A 25151-nucleotide genomic window follows, 5' to 3' on the forward strand; every position below is an offset into this window, starting at 1 on the left:
CCTACCCCCTCTCCTGCCCCTCCCATCTTGGCACCTCTATGCCTTGTGGTGCTTTTTCCTGTTGGAGGTCACCTTTTGTTCCTGATGGGGCATGTAAACATTCGTTGATCTGTTTGGTGACCAGATTTTGAGTGTGATGCGGGCCTGGCTCGTTGGTTTTAAAAGTTAGATTTGGACAACTTTTGCTCTTTGTAAGATTTGGTCTTTTCTTATATTCTGGTTATCATTTTGGTGATTTACTTTGAGATTGTTCTTTGCTTATAGTTACAGGTCTTGCCTTCCAGACTTACTGCAGCCCCAAGCAGAGGGCCTGGGTGCCAGTCGTGATCCAGCACATACCTGTGGCTTTGATTTCATGTTCTGCTGACAAAAAGCACATTAAAAAAGCATCCTATAGTAAAAGAACAGACTTGTATAAAGATATATTATTTATAAAGATATAAACTGCTAAGGTACCTTTTAAATAGAATGCTCTTTTCTAAATGTGAAACTACTCCATGTCGTGATATCATATGCATCTGATCCTAGAGTCTTCAAGCCTCTCTTTAGAGAAGGAAAACTATCCCGTGGGCATCATGATGATTGCATTTGATTGTGGCATTTGACCCCAAATAGTTCTGATTTCTTATCCTCAGAGGAAGCCTTTGACAAGCTGCCTCAATGCACCGTCCCTGAGATGCAGCGTAGCAATCTGGCGCCTGTCATCCTACAGCTGAAAGCGCTAGGGATCGACAACGTCCTCAGGTTCCACTTCATGTCGGTAAGTCCTGCCTTCTCTCTGGAATGCCCACGGGCAAATGTCGGGACATAAGATTAGAATGCATCACTTTTTGGTTTTGGTTTTGGTTTTTTTTTTTTTTAATTTCCCCTTAGCTCGTGTGTCGTGTGCCTACTTTGGACCAGGCCCCGTGCAGAGTATGGGGGAGCAGGGCCAGACAGGGCAGACACAAATCCTGTTCTTGCCTGGGGGGGTGTGGATGACAAGTAAGTGGGTAATTGCCGTGCGTGGGTCCAGTGCTCTGAGACAAAGGAAGGGCCCCCAGCCTGGTTAGTCTTGTGCGGAGTGAGACCTGAAACCCAAGTAGGACTTCACCAGGTCAGGAGGTGGGGAGATCCGGGACGGCGAGTGTGTGGAGGTCTCCGTGAGGGAGTGTCACAGCTGGGGGAGCCAGGAGGGCTGTGATAGAGCTGCGGGGGAGGTCCTCGTGGCTGATCGCCCTTCTGCTTTTTTCCTGGGGTAGGTCCCTGGAGTAGAATTACTGGGTCAAACAGCCATAGTGTTTTGTACATCCTTGCTGTGTGGCCAGATTGCTGTAAGCTCCAGCAGCGCACGCTGCCCCACACAGTGCCTCTGCCATGCATGCCGTGGTACTTTCTTTTAGAGGTTTGCTTCTTTGTTGATGTCAGGAGGGAGAAGGGAAGGGAGGACAAATATCTGTACCTTATTATTTGATTTCTCAAAAGACAGTTTAAAAAAAAACATTTATTGTCCACTTTATATTTCTTCTGAATTGTTAAGCCATTTATCTGTTAGAATTAGTGTTTATTGTGGTTTTTAAGAGTCCTTTAATTATTAAAGACATTAATCTTTGTTTATAGTATTTCTTGCAAATGGTTTTTTAGTTATTTGTATTTTATTGTTTTTTTATTTATTTTTTTTAATGTGCAGACATATAAGTATTTCCACAGTAAAATCTTTCTATCTCTGTCTCTCTGATTTCTTCTGTTATTCCTGTTCTTATGAAGCACTTCCCCACATCTAGGTCAGTTAGTAAACATTCAGTCATATTTTCTTCTTGAATTTTTATGATTTGAAGACTAGCGTTTTATCTCTTGTTCTATCCCAGCTGCATTGTTATGTGGTGTGAGAAGCCCGGATTCTCAGATAATAAAGTCCCTCATGTCATATATGTCATGATGAACTAGGTGAATGAAGGAATAGAAAATATCAGTCTCTCTCCCAAAGAAAACAACTGTGTGTTTATCATAAGTATGGAAAAAATATACTCCTTGATTATTGGTGTATGTAAGAAATTATAGAGAAGGTAAACAGTATATGCAAATTAAAAGCTTCAGAAAAGCCTCCTAAGATGAAAGGAAAACATATAATGGCAAAAATGATATATCAGCGTCTCGAAAGCTGCAGTTTTTCAAGCATCATTTGGAATAAATATCCACAGAAGAAAGAGCTAAAGGAAAGGAAGCCACACAAATAGTAAACTAACATTGGAACATGTTTGGCTTCTCTAGAAGAGAAATAAGTGCAAACTGAAATAGCTGTAAGGTACCACTTCACATTAGTTAAGTGATCAAACAGGAAGAAAAAGGAGAAAGTCCAAAGCTGACACAGTTTGGGAAAGTGGTTTCATCCTCCGCTTCAGTCCTGGAGGGCTTTCTGACGTTATTTTATGAGGCTTAGAAACGCCTGGTATTTCTTCTCAGGGAAATTTCTCCTGAGAAAAAGAGGAAAAGAACGTACATAGCATGATCATGTTTATAGTATCATTGTATATTAAATTTTTAAATAGAATAATGAAAATCATAAACTTTTGGACAACTGAAGAATGAGGAAAATACATACAAGTTCATCTTCATATATTCCCTTCTGGTTATTTTCTCCTGAAATTGTGGTTTTGTTTTGTTTTTTTTACAGTTGAAATCACAGGCCACATATAATTTTGTTTATTTAGCAGTGTTAGTTAAAGTAGCAAAGAACTGAAAACAACTCAGTTGCCCAGGAGGAAGACAATTGTGTATTTTATGGAGTATGACCTTGTTGGAACATTATGCAGCCATCCCAAGTAATCACTGTGAAGTTTCTCTGGGTTAACAAACAAACAAACAAACAATGAAAACAGAAAACCATGCAGAAAAACAAACTAAAATTATACATATGCAGTCCTTCCAATTATGTTAAAACGTTCACATATGGTCCCAAATCAGATGAGGCTAGAGAGAAATACTAGTCAGTGTGTGTTTAGGTGAAAATACCAGAGATGTGATTTGGATCCAGAGAATCAGACCGAAGATCACAATAGTAGCTTTGCTTAAATTAAGGTCCGATTGCCTAGCATTCTCTCTTTTCAGAAATTCAGATTCTGCGTATGTCAGGTGCCCCCTGTGGGCGAGGCCTGGTGCAGTGTTACCCACCAGGGCTGCTGGAGTAGAAGACTGAGACTGTGAAGGACAAATTCAGAAGTGTCTGATGGGGGTGTAGGACTAAACAGGAAGGTTGTTCAAGGTAGGGACCCATCACTTCTGGTGGAGGGGAGCAGGAGGGAGGGCTCCAAGGGGCAGTGTTTAATCAAGCTGACATTGAAGACCAAATAGTAGTAAAGATGCTGAGAAGGAGAGAAAGGGCATTTCAAGGGCACCGGCATGAAACACAAGCACGGAGGCTGGTATGTATGGGGTACATAAGAGGGAAGAGTGCATTTGAGCAGGAAATAGTCACATTTTAGTCTGTTACCTGAAGAAATTAATTTAGGAGGATTTTTATGTTTTTACAGCCCCCCCCAGCCCAGTCGATGGTTCAAGCGTTGGAGTTACTCTATGCTCTGGGAGGTACGCCTGTCTCTTATGTGTTCTCTGATCTGCTTACTAATAGATGGTATTGGTTAGGTTGTATTCACGTTAGGACTCCTTAGTATCTTCGGGGATGGGACTGGTTCTCCCCATATATATAATCCTCTTAACAACCCTTAAGCTTCATGGAAATAAAAAGGTGGGACCATAATTAGATTAATAGTACATGAATCCCAGTTAGGACAATGAATTTGTAAAGCATGTTGGTATATCAGGAGCTGTTAATAACCATCATTAGAGCTGCACTCCTGAAAGACATCTAGAAGATTCCCTACCAGTATTTCAGATGTTACCTCTCCAGGGCTATTTTTCAGTTCCTCCACCCCATCCTAAAACCTCTGGCTTAGTGTTCTCTCCCTTTTTCCCCTCATTTCATTCCTGGAGTTCCCTCTGGGTGGAGAATTGGGCCGATGACCAGCCTGTGGAATTCTTTGGGGCAAGGAAACACCATGCTTTGGAAGAACCTCTGTTCTCTTGTTTAAAAACGTAGTGTTTAAGATAGAGAACACTGTAGCCTTGAATTCACCTGTTGAGGAGGTACCTAACTTCTGTGAATGTTGCCCCAAGGGAACATAATGTCTGGTTTGGTAGTAAGTTTCGGTGGGTTTTGTCCTTTGAGATTGTTTTGTTTGTTTTTAACATATTTGTTGAGGTAGAATTCACATACCATACGTAGGTTGGTATGGTACCCATTTAAAGTGTACAGTTCAGTGGTTTTTAGTATATTGACAGGGTTGTGCGACCATCACCCCAACTTTAACAGTTTCATCACCTTAGAAAGAAACCCTGTACCCATGAATGCTCACTCCCCACTCCCTTTCCCCTCTTCCCAACCCCAGGCAATTTACTGATCTAATCTCTGTCTCTGTAGACTTGCCTATTCTGGAATCTCACATAAATAGAATCATATAATTTGTGGTCTTTTGTGAGTGGCTTCTTTCACTCAGCATGATGTTTTCAAGGTTCGTCCGTGTTGTATGTAGCATGTGTTGACACTTCATTCCTCTTTATTGCTGAATAATGTAGCATTGCATGGATTGGATATGCCACATAATATCCTTAGCCAGTGAGCAGTTGATGGACATTTGGGTTGTTTCCCCTTTTTGGCTAATGTAAATAATGCTGCCGAAACATTTATGTGCTAGTTGTTGGTGGACATTCCTACCAGCAGGGTATGAGGGTTCCACTTGCTTCACATGATAGCAAGTGGCCGACACTTGTTATCTGTCTTCTGTGTTGTAGGCATCCCAGTGGGAATGAAGTGGTATCTTGTGGATTTGATTTGCATTTCTCTTAATGACTAATGGTGGTAAGCACTTCTTCATGTGCTTATTGGCCACTCATAGATCTTCTCTGGAGAAATGTCTATTCAAATCCTTTGCCCATTTTTACTTGGGGTACTGTCTTTTTATTATTGAGTTGGAGGAGTTCTTTATGTGTTCTGGGTATAAGTTTCTTAACAGATCTGTGACTTGTAAATACTTCCTCCATTCTGTGGTTGGCTTTTCTTCTTTCTTGATGGTATTTGTAGTGCAAAAGTTTTACGTTTTCATGTAGTTCAATATATGTATTTCTTCTTTTGTTGCTTGTGCTTTTGGTGTCTTACCTAAGAAACCATTGCCCAATCCATGGGCGTGGAGATCTCTCTTGGGTTTTCTTTAAAAAGTTTTTGTGGTTTTAGCTCTTACATGTAGTAAGGCTATGCTCCTTTTGAGTTAATTTTTTTTATATGGGGTCCATCTTCATTCATTACATTTGTGATACTTCTCCACAAAGGAATAGCCAATTACTGATTTAAAAGATCGTCAAATGAATTAAAAGGCCTTTAGGTGGGTCTGCATCAAGTCAGCCCAGAGTGAGTGTGCTGGAATAGGTTCCCATCCCTGTTCTCAGGCATGTGATAGGACCCTGAAAGCAGGGTTTCCTGGGATAGTCTGTAATGAGTATGAGAGAACATTGACAACATAGAGGTTTTCATTTGGATTGATTTGCCTCTAATCCAACAGAATGAAAGTTGAAATACTTTCTATTTCTTCACTGTCCTAATAAGTAAGCTGGAGAAGGCAGGGGGAACCACCCAACTTAATTTACAGGTACAAGCTGAATTGTCACCTTTCAAGAGATGATTATATGGGAACAGAAGAGAAACTACCTTTCCTGTCTTACTCTGAGCTCTGCAGCATGTATTTTAATGGTACATCTTGGGAATAGTCTGAATGGCAATAAAACAATAGTCAACGTCTCCAGAATCCCATACCTGAATATTGGCTAGTGGCACAGAGGCAAAGAGGGATGTGGGGAATTGGAGTCCATCCAGTTTAGTAAACTGCCCAGGAGGCAGTTGGATGAACAGTTCTGGTATTGGCATCCAAAGGAGATCTGGGCAGACGTTTAGATTTGTAGTCGCTGGCCTTGTAATTGCTCTCATAGTGTGGGAGTGGAGGGCATGGGATGCCCTTCTGGGACATCTGCACTTGCACTTGGAAGGAGCAGTCTCTGGGGTGGGTGAGGAGAGTGGGGAGCTAGAGGAGGCTGCAGGGCTGTTTCCTTGGAGTGAAGTCCTTGAATAGAAGCTATTAGAAGTATCAGTTTTTCAAAATTGGCTATTCAGGAGCTCAGAGGGGGTCTTTTCTTCTTTCAACGTAACAGCACTCTGATGTAAGATTGAGTTTGGTAGCATGATTCATCTTTTGGACACCTTTTCCTAGTGTACATCATCGTTTATCCTCCTGATAACCGTACATCTTCCAACACAATGGTACAGACCTTCTGATTTCTGTTGTTCTTGTTCTTACGGCAGGTCTGGACAAAGACTGTCGCCTAACTGAACCGCTTGGCATGAGAATCGCAGAGTTTCCTTTGAATCCCATGTTTGCAAAAATGCTGCTTGAATCAGGTAGGTAGAGACCAATAGTTCTCATTGATTCTGTCAAGGGATTAGTTCTTCGAATTTTGTGCACCCGGGTGGGTGAAGGGCATGATACATTCCGAGTAGTGAAGGAGCTTTCCTCTAATGCTGTCTGATTTGGGGCATGTTGTTAACTGGGGATTCTGTGTCAGTCACCATTAATTAATTCAGTAAACGCTTTTGTTTTCCTGGGGGGCCTAGAACGGGCAACTGTTTTTTTTTTTTTTAAACAGAGAAGTTTTTTTTTTAAATTATGGTAAAAAATACATAAAATGTACCATTTTAACCATTTTTAAGTGTACAGTTCTGAGGCATTAAGTACACTCACATTGTCAGTCAGCCCTTATCACCATCCATTTCCAGAACTTTTTCATCTTTTCAAACTGAAACTCTGTCTCCATTAAACACCAACTCCCCATTCCCTCCTCCCCCCAGCCCTGCAGCCATCCTCCTACTCTGTCTTCATGAATTTGAGGATCCTGGGAACCTCCCTACAATATTTGACCTTTTGTGACAGATTTATTTCACTCGACTTACTGTCTTCTAAGGTTCATTCGTGTCGTAGCCCATGTCAGAATGCCCCTCTTTAAGGCTGACTAGTATTTCACTGTGTGTATGTACCGTTCATCTGTCGATGGACACTTGCGTTGCTTCCACCTTCCGGCTATCCTGAGTAGGGCTGCTGTGAGCATTGGCATCCAAGCATTTGTTGGAGTCCCTGCTTTCACTTCTTTTGGGTATATACTTCCAGTGGAATTGCTGGATCATCCAATAATTCTATGTTTAATTTTTTTGAGGCCTCACCATACTATTTTCCACAGAGGTTACACCCCTTTGTACTCCCACTGCCAGCATACAAGGGGCCCAACTTCCCTGACGCCTTCAGATGTTTGTGAGAAAAGGAATAAGGGGCGAAAGTTCCTAAGTTAGAGGTCAGGTCAGAATCATGACCCCTACCAGGAAAGGAAGTTAGAATTTTTTCTTGCTTTTGGCTAACTTTTAGATTCACTAGCAATTTACAGAGCTGTATTTCAGACTAAGCGTGGTGAGAGGTAGCTTTAGTTTTGAAACATCCAGATGACCTCAGGCTTACATTGAGAAACAGGACTCTTTTTAAGTTTCGGGTGGGGGAGCGTGTCAGCCATGAGGCAGGAAGCTGTGGGGAGGACTACAGATGGGCAATTCACTGTCACCATCCAGTTCCCTGGTGCGCCGACGGCTGCAGACCCTGTTCCCAGGCGTGAGCAGCTGCTGCTCACGGAGTGCTGCCCTGGTCTAAGCATGCCTTAGGCTCGCTGGGTCAGGTGAGCCCTGTCAGGAGTGAGGTCGCCCCAGAGAAGGGTCCAGGAAGAGAGAGACCGCAGAAGGGACACAACCCACATAATCCCTGCCCCTCCTTTCCGTCTTGGATTTTGGCCAGGATCCTAGCTGTTCCGATGGGAGTAGGGAACAGGTGTGGAGTGAACCTGCCCTTAGGGACACGGCTCCTCTGGCCCCACCGTGGTGCACAGCGAGAGTCCTTGATGTCCCAGCTGCCTAGTATAGCAGCCCCTTTCTCAGAGTCTTCCTGGGCCTCCGTTCATCTGGGCCACTTATGGGACATTACATTCAGCAGGGTAAAGGGTTGATATGCTACAACTAAACAATCAAACTGTATATAAATATATGACTTTAGGTTTGTAGTACGGTGTAAGAAAATAACCAAATGTCTTTCACTTCTCATTGACAGTGCATATTTGAAATCAAACATGCTTTTTGTTTTATAGGAAATTTTGGCTGTTCTCAGGAAATTCTAAGCATTGCAGCTATGATGCAAATCCAGAATATCTTTGTGGTCCCCTCAAACCAGAAGTCTCAGGCAGTAAGTCTAGCCTTTTCCCCAAGCCATTCATACCGGTCTCTTTCACTGTGGGCTCCCCTTGTTGAAACTCTCCGGGGACCACTGGCTGTGCAGATGGGATCCACTTGCGTTCTGAGTGTTTGCCGTGTGCCTGACACTGTGCCAGACATTTTAGGTGCATCGTATTCCCTAGTGTCTTCCCCATAACCCTGGGAGGTAAACACTCTTCTCATCATTTTTAGAGGTGGAGGCACCGGAAGGTCACGTAACTCGTTTGTGATTGCACAGCCGTGGGGCAGTTGCCTTTCACAGTCTGGAGCCCCTGGTCTGAACTGTGACCTGCTGACCTCCCCATAAGGGAAACTGGCCTGCAGGCTTCTCCGGCAGCGACCTGGTGGCACACTAGTGACGTAAGGAGTTGTGCCTGGGCACAGCAGGCTGATTTTGGTGGTGGTGGAGGGGTACTCCAAGCCAAGGAGATGGCAGGGCTCTGCCCAAGGCCTGGCGCCAGAGACACCTGAAGGAGCGAGCGCCGGGGAGACTGGAGAAGTCAGGCTACGCAGAGCACCCCGGAGGTGAGGCGCCCTGACAGGCAGGCCAGGGTGAGATCGGGGCTGGTTCCTGTGGGAAGAGTAAGATGTGGCAGCCTTGCACACGCAGGAGCTGAACTTGGACTTTCTTACAGGTGCTTGTCTTTTTCCTGACAGTCGTAACATGATAGATTATACCTTCCTGCCTCCGTGCTTGGTGGTTAAATCCATTTTCTCCTTGTTTTTTTGTTTGCTTTTCTCTTAACCCTTCTGACAATCCTCCCTCAGAGCAGACAGACTCCTTTGTAAGATGAGGAACCTGAGGCCCTTACCACTGTCTGGAATTGCAGCATTTCCCCGCTGCCCCGGCCCAGTCTCTCCTCTGCTGTGTTCTCTAGCCCGTCCTCCCACCTGCTGTACCATATATTTGTGTGGTTTGCTTGTTTGGTTTTGGCTTCCACCGCTGTTGGGTTCACTGCGACCTCCCAAATGCTTAGAACGGCGCCTGGCCTCTGGTAGTGCTCAGTAAATACCTCTTAAAGAAGGAACGGATGGAAGGCAGGAAGGTGGCCAGGTAGGTTGGTTAAGTGTGTGGTATTTGATGCAAGGAGAAAATTCTAGAGATACTAAGTATATTTGTGTGCTTATGTATGTATCGTCTGGGCTGTTTCTTGAACTCATGAGAGCAGGGTGGTGTTGCCCAGGATCTTACAGAAAAGAAAATTGAGGGATGTCTGAAAGGATTGTGCGGCTGGTGGTAGCCCCCGAATACAGAATGTCTACCACGCGCCAGACAGCTGGCCCCCTGCCCTCCCGGAACTTATATTCTCCTAGGGCTGCGGGGGGCGAGGAGGGGTTCTTCTGAAAGAGATGGTATTGACTGGATAGAGGAGGAGAGAGACAAGAACACTAACATTTCTCTAATACTTCTGACAGATGTCATAGTGAATCATCTTAATTCCACAGCAGTCTTGATAGGTTTAATAATCCCAGTTTTACAGTTAAGGAAGTTGAGGCCGAGAATGGGTACGTTACCAATCTGAGGTTTTCAGGAGATGGCGGAGCCAGAGCTGGTGCAGACCAGGTCTTTCTGACTCTGCAGGCCACGAGCTATTCAGCATGTAATGTTACCTCCCTGTACCAGAGGCTCACAGGAGTTGATTTCTAAATGTTGCTTTATTCTTTACAGATTCGAGTGCACCGAAAGTTTGCTGTGGAGGAGGGTGATCATCTCACTATGCTCAATGTGTACGAAGCATTTATCAAAGTAAGTACAGCTACCACTCGAAAGGCCCCTCCACCCCACTTAAGGTGATCTAGGAGTGAGGATTCCAGAAGGTCAAGTTTATAAAGGAGTGGCCGAGAGACCTCGGTATTTTTCTGTTAGGTTATTGCCAGTATTTCTAATCCACGTGTGGGGTCCCTGCCTGGGTTTGTGGTGCCATTTTGCCTGGAAGAACACAGAAGTCGCCTCTGGTTGCCCCCGATGGCTAGCAGCACGCCGATGGCTAGCAGCAGATTGGCGGCTCGGCCTCCCCGGTCTCCCCACCGTCTCACACCCACTGGTGCTGCTGGACGGCACTAGCAGACATCTGAATAGCAGGCCCGGTTTTATTTTCTGCCAAATAAGTGAGGCCAAGAGTGTGTGGTGTTGAGTTCAATCTTCAAAGCGGTCTCTGTGAGTCAACGGGGACCGGCTGTGAGGAACATGTGGTGAGGACCTATGTTCACACGCCCTACCCGTATTTAGCCATAGGCAGTGTTAATTTTTATTGTGTTTTTCTGTAATATTCTTAAAGTTTTGTAAAACTTAGCAAATAATACAGCTTAAGAGTCTCACCAAAAGTTGCTAAGAAGAGAGCTCTAAAGATGATGAAAACCATAAGAAACCTCTTATGTAAAGGAAAGGGTGGGAGGGGGAAATTAGATATTTCAGACTTCCAGTATCTTGTATTTGTTTCTTAAATATTTTCTTAGAAGAGGAGAAATACTAAATTTTTGTTTCACCAGTGATCTAAGGGAGATTATTCATTTAATGAACAGTCTTCAGAAAAGCCTGATCGCTTACTGAGATCATGAATTATGAGTTACGGGAGTTAAAATTCATTTGCACGAGCACAGTGTGCCGTCTGCACTCTGAAGCTCGCTCTGCTGGTGGAAAGTGGGTGCATGTCTATATCACATTAGTGTATTTTCCTTGGAAAATCTCCTGTGGATGATATTTTCTTCTTTAAAATGCTTTCCTTTCTGGCTTAGAGTAGAATTTCAGAGTACATCCCCACAGCAGTAATTTAATCTAAGACATAATGATCCTACTTAAGAATATAGAATAAGCACTGTTGATAGAAAAACCATATGTTGGGGATAAATAATAGTAATTTGCAAATTATTTCTAAATTGGCAAGTATCATTGCTCACCTGTAATCTCCTAGAATGATGAACTCAGAGTTGCTCAAAGTTAATTTACAAAGACCCACAGGGAAGTGGGTCTTTCTGATAATTCGCACCACTCGGGTGGGTATTTCAGATTGAAAACAACTCTGCTTGTCAGTAAGTTCTCCTTTGCCCTTTGGCACAGGAAGCAAGAAGGAAGAGCAGTCAGACGGTACGCATGGTGGTCAGCATCTGTTTAGGGAGATGGGGCAGAATGGGGACCATTAGGGTGGGATGATCTTGTCCCACCGAGTAAGCAAAAGGGGGAAGAGGAAACAGGGCACCTTGCAGTGTAGCCGTGAACTTGTCTGCGTTTCTCTCACTCCCCTTCTGTCTGGGTTGCCCTGTAGCACAATAAAAACTCTCAGTGGTGTCAGGAACATTTCCTGAATTACAAGGGTCTTGTCAGAGCGGCGACAGTGCGAGAGCAGTTGAAGAAGCTTCTTGTCAAGTTTCAAGTGCCCAAGAAATCTAGCGAAGGTAAGAGCAAACCTCCATACCCGGCAACGCCCCATTCTGTGCTGTTCACTTGTATTCCCGGATGGTCCGTGCTAGGCTGGTGCAAGGCAGCACGGTGTGCTCTGTACCTTCCCCAGGCTCACACGGAATTACCCGTGTCGGTGAAAAGCTGAGCATGTGAAAGTAGCATGTTTTTTCCAGGGAGGTCTGTTTGTATTTCTGAGGGCTATTCTTTTTTTTTTTTTTTTATTCTTATGTTAATCCCCATACATTACATCATTAGTTTTAGATGTAGTGTTCCATGATTCATTGTTTGTGCATAACACCCAGTGCTCCATGCAGAATGTGCCCTCCTCAATACCCATCACCAGGCTAACCCATCCTCCCACCCCCCTCCCCTCTAGAACCCTCAGTTTGTTTTTCAGAGTCCATCGTCTCTCATGGTTCATCTACCCCTCCGATTTCCCGCCCTTCATTCTTCCCCTCCTGCTACCTTCTTCTTTTTTTTTTCCTTAACATATATTGCATTATTTGTTTCAGAGGTACAGATCTGAGATTCAACAGTCTTGCACAATTCATAGCGCTTACCAGAGCACATACCCTCCCCAGGGTCTATCACCCAGTCACCCCATCCCTCCCACCCCACCCCCCACTCCAGCAACCTTCAGTTTGTTTCCTGCAATTAAGAATTCCTCATATCAGTGAGATCATATGATACATGTTCTTTCTCTGTTTGACTTATTTCGCTCAACATAATACCCTCCAGTTCCATCCACGTTGTTGCAAATGGCAAGATCTCTGAGGGCTATTCTTAACGGAAAAAAAATTGACAAGCCCTGACAAGACTTCAGGATCATTAGCATTCACATCATTGCATGTTATGTAGTTAATTTCCCCATGTAGGCTTTGCAAGAAAAGTTGCTTTGAAGTGGACGATATTTAGGGCTATTCCAAATAAATTACATTTTATTTTCAAATGCAGACATTACTCATGAAGTCTGTGTGTTGAGCCTCAGCAGTCCCTAGGGTAAGACAGGAGTGCAGCGTAAGACATGGTCTCTGGCTTCTGGCTGTGACCGTGACTACCATTAATTGAGGACATGGTTATGCAATAGCAGGTGTGGTGTCACAGGTGACACTCTGTGAGGTGTGGGTTATACTGTCCTCATTTTACGAATGAGTCTCAAAGTCCTAGGGAGAAATTCAGTTGAGTTCAGGACAACACAGCTGGTTCAGCTGAGCCGGATCTGTGAGGCTTATAACCAGTGCTCTTGAAGAGGTGACCCATCTGCTCATTCACCGGCCATTGCCCAGTGAGTGCCAGGCACGCGCCAGGCGCCCTGACACCCTCGGCACCGCGAGTACCTGCTAGCATTTCATAAGTGCCGAGAGCAGGCCAGCGGTACGCCGAGTGTTCCTACGTGTGAGTTCATTTAATGCTCACACCGATGCAGTGAATATATGCCGCTCATATCCCTATCTATAGATGAGACCAAAGGGCGAAGAGGTAAAGAGAAACTTGCTGAAGGTTACACAGTGTGTGGTGGAATCAGAACTTGAACTCAGGCAGTTTCATTCCTGCCATTTCAGCCTTATTTTTGCTTTTATCCTACTAGAAAGTGATTACAAAATGGCCAAGACATGGTTCTCTCAGGAAATAGTGCAGTGAAGGGAGAGATGGATGCAGGTAGACAGAGTGCTACAGTGTGAGGTCTTCAGCTCTCTTCGAAGTTAGAGGAGTAGACCCTTCAGTGCTTTAGGCAAACGGGTGGTGGATGTAATAGGAATGCAGGGAGGAGGGAATCCAGTGGGGCTGGGCCTGGGAGGTTGTAGAGTAGGCCTCGAGTAGTGGCCAGGTCCAGTCCAGCAGCCTGGTTGCACTAGCAAGCACAGGGCACGGAGGCTGTGGAGACAGGTGCTTGGGTGAGGGGCATATCAGATGCTCAGAATATTGATGAATGAAGAAGCTCACGGGAGAGGGGAGAGTCGAAACCGGGGTGATTGGGTAAAGTTGGTGTCATTGATAGAAACGGGGAAGCTTCCAAAGGCAGCTGACTGGGGAGAAGCTCATCTAGTGCTTGTCATCTAACAGACAGATGACAGCCTTACTTCTCTGTGTTTCTTAACCTGTTTTTCATTATCAACCTCTCACTCAGGAGAAAAGTGACATTAAATTTAAATTCTTCCTAACGAGAGAAATTAAACATGAAGGAAAATACGGTTTTGTAAAGTAGGGTTGAGCCTTGGTGGGCCACAGCCGTGGCAGTATCTAAGATATCCCCCCTTTCCTGCTCCCAAGAGCCAGTTTTCATCCCTTTGGAAGCGATATCCCCCTAATAAGAACGTATGTTCTACAGAGAAGTTTCTTTTGGGTAGCAGCTGGAGAGAAGAGACTGAATCTTAGATCAGGTTGTGGTTAGAAATGTAGATTTGAGATTTATCAGTTCTGTGCTGAGAAACAATAGAGAAAATGATGGAAACACAATAAATTATGTACAGATTTAAAATTTCAAGATGTTAAAGAAAAAGCAAATAGTAAAAATATTTTTAGCAGACAAGAGATGAAAAATTAAAAACCTTATCATAGAATGAGTTCATTTAACACGCTTAAAAAAAAAAGAGTTTCCAAGTTGATATATGGGCAGAAGAACAGAAAACTCAGAAAAGAAGAAACACAGATAGTAAATGATAAATGTACAGTAATAGAAGGGGTACCTTGTAGCCAAATCATTGCCAGTAAGAATGCAGTGATGCTGACATTGTTATTTTATGCACCACTAAGAAAAAAAGTACTGCCAGTTCTAATTACAAAATGCTGTCCTGATTTCAGTGAGTTAAAGGGGGAAAAAAGAGTGAGTCTTAGAATTGATGAAATGCAGTATGTTAAGCCACACACATGACATTTTCCTTTGCGTGATCATTTAGAATGTATCCTGTGAAAATCATCTAATAAATGGTTGGGCTCTATCCTTGGAAGATGTTTACTGTAGCAATACAGACATCAATTAAAATGGGGCATTTGAAAAATGGTGAAGAATTACGTGCTGTAGCTTATAACCACAGAAATAATGTGTCTTACGGAAGAAACCTAAGATTTTCTCCTAAAAAGGAGTTCTTGGGGTCACTGGCCAGCCCGTGGTGTGCTCTCTCGGGTTCTGGTGCCCGGCCTTTCCCCTGTCACCCTGTGGCCTGGTGGGGTTGGGGCATCCTGAGTTAAAGGAACAGTCCAGCTTCCTTCAACAGCCATAGATGGTGCCAGGGCAGGCATCCAGCGCCGGGAGGCACGGGGCTGGGGCTGGTTCAGGAGAGGTTTGTGAGGTGGCTTAAAGCAGCCTGGGCTGGGGCCTCACTGCACAAGCTTGAGCACGCAGAGCATAGGGCAGGCAAGGGGCTTACCCGTCACTCTGTTTGCTGCCTCGTGCAGGTGATCCGGATCCAGTCCTGAGGTGCATTGTTTCCGGATTCTTCGCAAATGCAGCAAGGTTTCATTCTACTGGAGCTTATAGGTAACATGATACTTTGTGACGGCATTTGTTAAAGGAGAAATCTTAAAAATGATCCAAACCCCATAGAAAGCTGATGTGTCCCGAAAGTACAGCAATTAAGTTAAATAGGTTTTCTTTATCTCCTTCCAAAGATGAGTTGAGGTTAACTACATAGCTTTCAGCATAATATCTTAACTTGATGGAAATGATTCTCAAATATTCAGCTCGTCCGTATGTTGTGGAAGGATGATAATTACAAGCCTGGAGGCTGGAAATATTTCCATTCTAATAACAGAATAATAGAACTGGAAAGGACCATTAGAGATGATCTTTCTTGGAGAAACTACCCCGGCAGTTCATTTTGTTTCTTGAGACCTGTGGGAAGTTGTGGCCATAGTTGCCATCTTTGTATGTTGGCAAGTGTTTCTTCATGTGCTGGATGTGCCTCCTGCCACAGACCACAGCCCATTTCTTCCATTTCCACTTTCTGGGGAGAAAATCACTGGTCACCCATGCCCTCCTGTTAACCTCAGGGCCTCGGCTCATTCTGGTCTAGAGTGTCACCCGCGCCTGTTTAAAAGTGCATCTGTTCTTTCATACGGAAGTCATCCCAAAGGCTTCCTCCCCAGCTTTTCTTTGCATTTCCTTCATGTATTATTTTGTCATTAGCCTTTTCCTCCCAAAGAATACTACATTCCTGTTTTCTGAGGGGAAGTCGGCTTATGTCAGTCCCTTTGAAGCAAAAGTTCAGTGTCGATCAGCTCAGGCCACCTGGTAGCACAGCCAGGACCCTGGGGTGCTGATTTTATCACAGAGCTGGAGATGGGCTCACTCATGGTGCTCGAAGCAATTCCCTGACACACAGGTCCCTGGCACCCACAGAAACACCCCATAATTAGGGTTTGGGCAGCAGCATCCTAATCTGTTGATGTTCTCTTGTGATCTGATCTTACCAATAGTTGTGTGCTCGGTAATTATTTTTTGAATTAAATTGAATCTAATCTGAGTTGAAATTTGGAATATTATGTGAGAGATATGGATAGTCTAATACTGAGCTTCTTTTTCCCCTATTATTATGTCCTCCATAGCCTTTATCTTTACTATTTAATTTTAAATAGGAACATTTTTATTTTTCTATTCAATAGAAAAGTTTATACAGGTCACCATATGTGTTATTTCTGTCCCTAAGGAAATTTTTTTGAAAGAGAACGTATGGAAGATAAACATGAAAATGGGCAGAGCAGTGTATTTTCCATGTTTTTTCCTGAATAGCCACATGCTGTTTTTTGTATGATTTGTTCTTGATTTCTGGGGTGGCAGTGGGCGAGGGGTCAACCAGGGCACTAGAGAAGATGGAGAGAATAGTTTGTTGGAGTGAAGTACCATCTGCATGCATTTTTTGATAATATGAAACACATCTGTGGAAGAGTCCCGCTCTAGTATTTCAGGCTGACTTCAGATAAAATTCTTCTGTTTGCAAGGACTATCCGTGACGATCATGAATTACATATCCACCCTGCCTCGGTCCTCTATGCAGAGAAGCCGCCTCGCTGGTAAGCCACCGCCTGCTTCTGAGCCTTGTAACTGCTCAGAAGGCAAGGCCTGGTTCTTGTTCATCCCCGGGTCCCCAGGCCTGGCACAGCGCCTGGCATACACGTTTGTTGACTTTGTTATGCTGAGTCATCTACAATTTCTGCTCTTATCAAAGATTTCCTTACGCAAATGGGGATATTCCTCTCCTCACTCATGTACTCGGCAAACTTTCATCCTCACCCACAGACTAGGTCCTAAACCCTACACTGGGCACAGCGATGTGGAGGTGGATTGGGGTTCTGGGCCACAGTCCTGATGGAGACACAAATTCAGACAGATTCCAGCAGCTCAGGAGAAGGACCTGGTGTGGAGGGTGTAAAGCACTGAGCTTGGTACCTCACGTGCCAGGGAGAGTCAGAGCTGGCTTCGTGGAGGTGATGACATTTGCTCTGGGGCCTGCAGACAGGAGTTTTCAGGCAGACAAGGATGTGGAGGGAATACACACTGAGGCAGGAGCAGAAGTGAAGGCATGGAAGGTGAGGGAAGCTCCTGTCTGGGAAGTGGGGAGTCCCTGGTGCAGCGGGCCCAGGCTACCCCAAGGTGGTCTGTGAGATGGGGCAAGTCTGGGGCCGTGCCTGTGAAGGGACGCACACACAAGGTAGGAGGCATTTAGACCTTTTAATAACACTTCATTCAGTTAAATTTTTGTCTGCTGCCCAATTTGGTAATAAATTGGAGCCTGTCTTTTGTATGTCTTCTTGAAATCTCATTTTTCTAGTAATTCATTTGTATTGTGTTTTAGAAAAATATTGCTGTCACAGTGGATTAGAAAATTTAAAAACAACAACTGGTTCTTCCCCACAGATCGGTGGAGAAAGCGGAGGAGAGAGCGCGGGCCTGGGGAGGGGAGATAATGGTAGAAGAGAGAGAGGGCAGAAAGGTCCACTGTGAGGTCCTTGGCGTCCTGGAGTAGTGGTTTCCAAAGTGTGGTCTGCAGGCGGGCATCAGCATCACCTGGAAGCCCGTTAGAAATGCAGATGTCCAGGCCAGGCCCAGCCCTTCTGAATCAGAAACTGGGAGTGGGGTCCTGTTTTAACAAGCCCAGAACCAGGTGGTTCTGATGGGTGGTAAAGCTTGAAACCCTTTCCAAGACCTGTGCAGATCCAGAAGCTGCTTAGCTGGAGCCAGACTTGGTCAGGCAGTTTTGGGTTTAGAAATGTTGCCTGATGTCCATCACCATGCAGGGTGAGTGGAAGAGGGAAGCAAACCTCAGTTCTAGATCCTTTCCCAGCAGTTTGCCAACTTTGGGTTGACTAATTTGGGAGTTGCTTAATTTGGGAGACTTTTTTTTCCTGCTTCGTTCCCAAGGAGCCCTGAAGGGCAAAGAGCGCATGGCTGAATAGAGCCAGTCCTGAAGCAGCCCCATCACCTTAGGGTGGTGAGGGAGCACCCTTCCTCTCCGGCCTCTGCAGAGGGCCCCCCCCTCACTGGGTCCGACCTTCAGCAGCTGATCGTTTGCCAGCTTCCAGGAGCGCACAGTGGCAGCGTGGCGGGTGTTTATGGTTGTTAGGGAAGCCCTGCGTCAGCACTTCACATAGCTCAGAAACTGATGTCTATCTAACACGTGCACTTGGGAATCTGGGGATTTGAAATTATCTGCTTGGCTCTTTGGTGTCTTTTACCTCAGCCTCAGGCAAGGCCCCCGCCCCTCCTTTTTTTCCCGTGAGTAGTGGTATAATTTATGTACAGTGAGAGTATTGACAACTGTGCACACCCATGTAACCCACACTCCAAATAAGATGTAGAGTATTTCAGTCTCTCTAAAAAGTTCCCTTGTGTCTCTTTACAGTTAATTTCCATCCCTTTTCAGAATCCGGCAAGCCTTCGCTTCTCTTTCTCCATTTTCTAATAAAGTCAGTGCTCTGTTGAGAGTTCTGTAAATGCAGACTGAGAATCCAGAAGGGTCCTGCACTGAGAGTGAGATGTTCTGGAAGTCATGTCTGAGCTGCCCCGTAAAGTGGACACACTGTTACCCACCAGTCAGGTCATGAGGCAGAAGTGCATTTGTTTAGTGTGGCCCCCGGCACACACAGTAGGTCCCTGGGAAAGGGGGACACTCGCCAGCCCTGCTTGCTGTGGTTCTGGGTTCTCACCATAAGGTTTAGGAAACTCCTGTTTTCTCCTGGTTTCAGGGTTATCTACAACGAAGTTATACAGACCTCCAAGTATTACATGAGAGACGTGACGGCCATCGAATCCGCGTGGCTGTTGGAGCTGGCTCCACACTTCTATCAACAAGGAACGGTAGGGGTGAATAGAGACTATCCCTCAAAACACCTAGTAGCTGCCTCTTCATATTTCTAAGTGCACATCGATTCTCCAGTTGCATGGCCTAAATTTGTTCCCCCCAATAGTGCATGGGGTGGAAAGGCCACTCCCCTATCTCTTCCCCACTCTGGGTGAAAGCACTATACTATTTGATCATAGTGAAGTGCATTTGGAAATGCATCCCTCCAGCTTGTAAGACAAAAAAGAGAATGTATCTTCGGCTCTTCCTCTCCCCCTCTGCTTTTCTTTCTTCAAAAGAAATTCTATCCCACTTTGGGCCATGTTCACAAGGAGTGGCACAAATATTCTCTGATGAAGATTGACTCACAAAGAATATAAACTGGTGTGCAAGCTTACGCCCAAGGTGGTTTACCCAGCGGTGGGTGCCACCGAGCATTGGTATTCCTGTGTATACTCTTCTTCCACGGCAGGCCCTCATGTGGGACCAGCAAGGTAGTGAGCCTTGTAGAGGAGGTGCATAGTTTTGGTTGTTTTATTTTCACAAAAAAAATGGTCTGTTCATTGGGATGGGTGGGGAAGGCCATACATTCTTCTAACAAGATCTTTAATTGAGTGGTGGTGATATTTGGAAGGCTGGCATGAAAACAGGTAAATCGGGGTTCACAAACTTCCATTGACTCATTCTGTTTGGTCTGCATCATGTTTTTAATTAGAGTGTTTAGTGTACTCTTAATGCAATTACTGATACGGTTTGATTGAAGTCTGCCACGATGCTGGTTGTATTCTGTAGTCTGAATTAGTTCTTTTTCTTTTTTTACTGCCTATGCTCTGTGTTGCCCAATGCCTGAAAACAGTTGCCTTAGATACTTCGTTCAGTTTTACCACTGTTTACCCCAGAAAGGAAAGTCCAAACCTCTTACTTCATCAGGGCTGTAACCAGACTGCCGTGTTTTCAACCCAAAACTTGGATTGATGGGTGCATTTAAAAATTGGGAGATTTCACAGTAAATATGGATTTCACGTTCCTCTTAAAAGAAATGGTACGTCTGCCAGCACTGGGGCTGGCAGGGCTGCCTGGGTGGCTCAGTCCTTTAAGCGTCTGCCTTCAGCTCAGATCCTGATCTCAGTCCCGCATTGGGCTCCCTGCTCAGCGGGGAGTCTGCTTGTCCCTCTGCCCCTCCCCCTGCTCCTGCTCTCTCTTTCTCTCTCTCAGATAAATAAATAAATAAAACATTTTTTTTTTTAAAAGAAAGAAAGTCTGCTGGCACTGGGCCCGAGTTACTGCTTGGTGGCAATCAGCAGGGGCCAAGGAATGGCTGCTTGCTGGGAATGACACTGTCCAGGTGCCATGGTCCTGTTTCACTTGTTAGCCTCACTTGCTTGACTCCTGGAAACATTTGAGTTGTGACCCTGTAAATGGAAGGCTCTTCTCCTCCCTTGAATGTCAGGGGAAATTGTCCTTTTAAAACCTTCTTAAAGTATTTAAATTGTATCCAGTTGGATGGAAACTGTTTGAAGCCTGTATAGTTCTTCACACATCCTCATACAGATGCTGCAGCTAGAAACCAGGTCAGCTGCAGGCACCAGGCACCGAGACGCATTCAGAGTATTGTCTGTGCTGCGTTGGGCTGACAAGAACACACCTCAAGTGAGAGAGTGTCTTTCCTCCAGAACCTCTCAGGCGGGAAGCAGCAGACTTCAGAAGTCCAGGAGGAGTGAGGAGAACTGGAAGCTGAGAAGCGCTGGTGGTTCAAGTCGGAGGATGCGAGCATTCGAGGGGGGTAAACCTGAAGTTGTCTTGCATCCATTTAGACTCTCGGAGAACGGGATTAACCTAGAAGCTGAGTCATTTTCCCTTCTCATCTCAACCACAGTTCAGGCCCACCAAGTTAGAGCAAATAGCCCCGGAAGTTGGAAGGAAGTGACAACCCCCGATGTCTGCGTTGGCCTCTTCTCTCCAGATGCCTGTTGTCCCACTCACTGGTCCATTCCCATCACTGCCTATGAGCCGCGTATTTTTAGAGATGCCTGGATCTTACAAGTCGTCTGGTGCCACAGCTTCATCTTACGGGCAAGGGCCCCGAAACCCCCCAAGAACCTTGGCCCCTTTTTACCTAAGCAGTCCATAGGTACTTGCACTGTTAACTTGTCAGAATGAATGGATTTCCTCAAGAGCCCTGCAGGTCCCCAAGAGCCCTGCAGGTCCCCACTGGCCGCCCATGTATGGTAGACGCTCCTTTGTCGAACACGTGGCCTCCCCCCGCCCACAGAGGGTCCCTGGCTCTGTTCCTGGCACCTTTCGTGACTTTCCATTGCTGTTGTTTTCAGAGTGTTACTCTCGTCCTGTATGAAGGCCTGAAATGGTCCAGAGTTGGCTGTGTTTATACTCCGCATTCTTCTCAGAAATGAACACCAAAAATGGTCCTGTGCACAGGCCCGATGACATCAGCCCCGTGCCCAAGCAGGGCTGAGAGTGTCTAACAGTAGCTGGAGGGGTCCTCTCGGGTAAAGTGCAGGGAGGAGAGAAACGACCGAAATGCAGCAAGACCCCCAGCTGGAGGGAACAGGGTGGCCTGCTCAGAGAGTCACCTGCCAGTCCTTAAGTTTGTGTCCTGATTCTCAGAGGTGTCCTTGGGATCTAGGAAAAACCCTCTTAACCAGGGCCTTTGCAAGAATCCATACTGGTCCTTTCTCTAGCACACACGGTTAGAAAGGGACTTCCTACCTGTGTCACATTCACTCTGTCAGTGGGTACAGGTACTAGACGGTGTGTTATGTCTCCTGCACCCCGCATTCTTTCAGGGCCTGTGGTTCCCCATCAGCAGTGGCCTTGCTATCTCAGCCCACGTGGGTGTGTGGGTGTTGGTTGGGCACTGAGCGTGTTGGGGACCAGCAGTCAGGTTGGGAGTTCCTCATGTGAGGAGTCCACTGCATGTTAGCGTATCTCTCGGTTGTTTGCTTAGGATTATTGAGGGGGTACTAGGGATACCTCATTCGGTGAACAGAGGTCCTTTATTAAAAGCTTCTGTTTACATACTCTGCCTTAAACGTGTGCTTTAGGATTTCCAGCACTTCTGGCTTTATCTTCGAACACAAAGTATAATTGTATCACTAAATCCTATTATCTGCTGCCCATGATTATGTTATGCATCCTGTGTTCTTTATACTGGTAGGGAGCGATGTTTCTGAAAGGAAAGGGTGGTGCTAGGAGGTGTTCTTTCCCTGTTTGTCTTTATTCATGTGCATTTGCCAGGGGTTCCGTGGGGGCCAGGGCCCTGAGCACATGTATCTGCACGTGGAGGTGCTTGGTGAAATGATGGATCTCCTTGTTCCTATGGGGAGGGTACCTTTCTTTGACCGTTTATAAGAAATTCATAGAAACGTGAGGTGACTTCCAGCCCGAGCCCAGTCCCCTGAGCACAGGGGTTTGGCTGTGGTGCTGTCCTGGGGGCTGCGGCAGAGGGGGAGCGTGTCCCATTGACACCTTCTCGCAGAGCCCTGGGAGACCAGGGTCGGCCATGGTGGGTTGGGCCTTGGGCTGCTGGGCCTTACTGAAGGTCTATCACCTTTGTTGGTTCCTTGGGCTTTTCTTCCCCTCCACACTGCTTTCTGAGGGGCACGGCATCTGCCGAGAATGTGCGAACCAGAGGGCAGTGCTGGCGTGGTCTTTGATGTGGGGGTCCGGTTGAAGTCCAGTCTCTCTGTCTGAGCAACCCCTAACGCTGATGGTTTCTCTTCTCTTGCAGCACCTGTCCCTCAAAGCCAAAAGGGCCAAGGTCCAGGACCAGTGAGTGGAGCTCAGCTGCCGCCGCAGGGGACTTGGCGCCCTCTCCTCCACACTGGGGTCCCCCGGCCCTGGGCGGCGAGCTGGCCTCGGCTCACGTGGAGTCTTCCACTGCTCTGAAGTGGGCCGCAGCCCGTTTGTTAGCCCCTTCCTTCCCGCTCCCCTCGGCATCTGCGTTCCTTGCTGGGATCCCGGGGGCGTTCGTGCATGAGCGGGCACCCCGCTGCGCTGCACCCAGGCAGAGCGGGAGTGGGCAGGGCCGTGCTCTCTGCTCACGCAGCGCCCCCACTGACCCAGCATGCCACTTCCGACCGGCGCCCGGTTCTGGCCCAGCTTTGTCATGGGGCACAGGGAAGAAAGCTGGTCACGGCGGGCTGGAGCGCTGGGCAGGGTGCACGGGGAGGTGTGCGGGGCTGCCTTGGCTTTCCCTGGCCGGGCCCCGGCTGTGCTGCTGGGTGTGATCGAGCGTGTGTCTGCGGACGGGTGAGACGGCCCTGCAGTGTCCGCTGCATCTCTGAGGGGCGTGGCTGGCCGGCGCAGGGGCTCCCAGACCAAGCAGCTTGGGTTTTCCCTCTGCGCCGTGACCCTGCCTGTCTGTGGCAGGAGACTCTCGAGGGTTGGTGACCGACAGACACTGTTCTTCGTTGGCTCTCACAAGTGGGCTTAGCTTTCTCTGCGCGTCTGACCCCACGGCCCGCCCCCGCCACAGGCTGAGCCCTAGTGAGCTCAGGTGTTCACACCCTGGCGGGAGCCCTCTACCGCAGGAATTCACAACAGTTTAGAGGCGCTAAGCTTCTGTAGCTCAGGAACGTAACTTGTATATTTGTTTTTTGTTTCTTTGCTCGGGATCGGCAAGAACCCGGGGCGGCCCTCCTAGCAGGCCCTGGTTCTGTCGTGGCCCCAGGGCTTCTTCGTCGGGATGGCGATTGCCTTTCAACACGTGACCAATGCAGGTTTCTCCCCTTACTGTTTCAGTGACCTTTATTTCAAAAACACGTGGCTTGAAACTTTATTTTTGTACTGATCTTAGTTTGGATGTGCCACTTTTGGCACCAAACACGTATGTCATTTTTATTTCCATTTTGTAAACCTGTAAATAATAGTGGTAACTTGTTAATAATCGTAAACCTTTGTACCTCAAGTAAATGTGTTCCCTCCCGCCCCTGGTACTCGTGGTCTGTATTTTAAGATGGTCCAGTGAATTCTTCTGCGAGAGGGCCTGACGTTAGCTAAGAAGCCTGATGCTCTGGTGGTCCAGCAGCTTTGGGGGCTCCGTGGACGTGGGAAGCCTCCCAACGCAAGGTCCACGCCACCATACGCCCTCAGGAGCTCAGGGGAGCAAACTGGGATGTTGTTTAAATAAAGTCCTAAAGAGGTGCTAATTTTTGCCAGTTTCTCATTGGGATCTTTTTGTAGAGAGGTAGAAACACTTACTTTTGTAAAGTCTGAATTTAGAACCAGGGTGGATGGTGATGAGCTGCTGTGGGAGTGGGAGGAGGAAAGGGTACGGGACCCACCCCGCGTGCAGTGAGACTGGAGATCTCCCAGATGGGAGAGCCAACAAATGGGGCTGGGCGAGCGGGTGTGCACAGGTTGGGGGGAGCACGGCGGCGCCTCTGCCTCGGAGCCCCCACCTCCTGCGGGGCAGCCCTTCCCGGTGGAGAGGGGTCTTCGCTGTCAGAGGCTGCAGCCAGAGTCCCGGCCTGGCTGAGGCGCCCTTCCTGTGTGTGAACAAGCACACAGCCTCGTCAGCCAGCCACGTCCTGGCCTGGTTCCGCACGGCCGGATTGCCTGGCCACCCAGACTGGCCCTGCGGAGCTCCGCCAGAACCAGTTCCCTCAGGCCCCTCGTCGCTTTTCAGGTGTTTTTAGTGAAATTCCGCCAGCATTGCGGTGGCTTCCTTTGAAGCCAGGTGCGTCAGTGGGAGTGGGGAGGGGAGTGGGTGCCGGAAGCACGGTGGGCGTGGTGGTGTCCCGGAGGCTTGAGATGGAGCTTTCTCGCCGGTAGCTGTCATGTAGCTGGTCTTCCGAGGGCGGGCCGGTGCTGTCACAGGGGCCCTGGCCCAGCGCTGCTCACTCGGTCCCTCAGCAAATGCTTGGGCACCTGGGCTGCTGGTGACACGTGACTGCACAGGCAGACGAGAACCACCCAGCGGGAGGGACTGCAGAGGCCCAGGTGTCGTTGGAGGCCAGGGCAGCAATCAGAAGAGGCTTCCCCACAACAAGACCCTTTCCTAGTGAATGTAGATCGTGCTCATGTTCTGCTCTGTCTGTCCTGTCCCAGCTGAACGTTTCCCTTTGGCTGT

The 25151-nt window shown here is 46.9% G+C and overlaps 1 protein-coding gene across 3 annotated transcripts in view; it reads left to right on the plus strand.

Annotated features, from left to right (window-relative positions):
* The window catches only part of DHX35 (DEAH-box helicase 35), a 65864-nt gene extending 41857 nt beyond the window's left edge, over window positions 1–24007 (plus strand). For all 3 annotated transcript variants that reach the window (XM_064573169.1, XM_064573170.1, XM_064573171.1), the window contains 10 exons: window positions 636–760; window positions 3510–3564; window positions 6386–6481; window positions 8260–8354; window positions 10053–10130; window positions 11647–11776; window positions 15180–15261; window positions 16722–16793; window positions 18966–19077; window positions 22809–24007. In XM_064573169.1, coding sequence (XP_064429239.1) covers window positions 636–760; window positions 3510–3564; window positions 6386–6481; window positions 8260–8354; window positions 10053–10130; window positions 11647–11776; window positions 15180–15261; window positions 16722–16793; window positions 18966–19077; window positions 22809–22853 — 890 coding nt within the window. In that variant the 3' untranslated portion in view covers window positions 22854–24007. The remainder of the gene's footprint in view (window positions 1–635; window positions 761–3509; window positions 3565–6385; window positions 6482–8259; window positions 8355–10052; window positions 10131–11646; window positions 11777–15179; window positions 15262–16721; window positions 16794–18965; window positions 19078–22808) is intronic.
* The last annotated feature ends 1144 nt before the right edge of the window (window positions 24008–25151 follow it).

Source organism: Mirounga angustirostris, unplaced genomic scaffold (genome assembly GCF_029215605.1).
Source record: "Mirounga angustirostris isolate CCGP_5_RB_7025 unplaced genomic scaffold, mMirAng1.0.hap1 SCAF_10, whole genome shotgun sequence".
Classification (NCBI taxonomy): Eukaryota; Metazoa; Chordata; class Mammalia; order Carnivora; family Phocidae; genus Mirounga; species Mirounga angustirostris.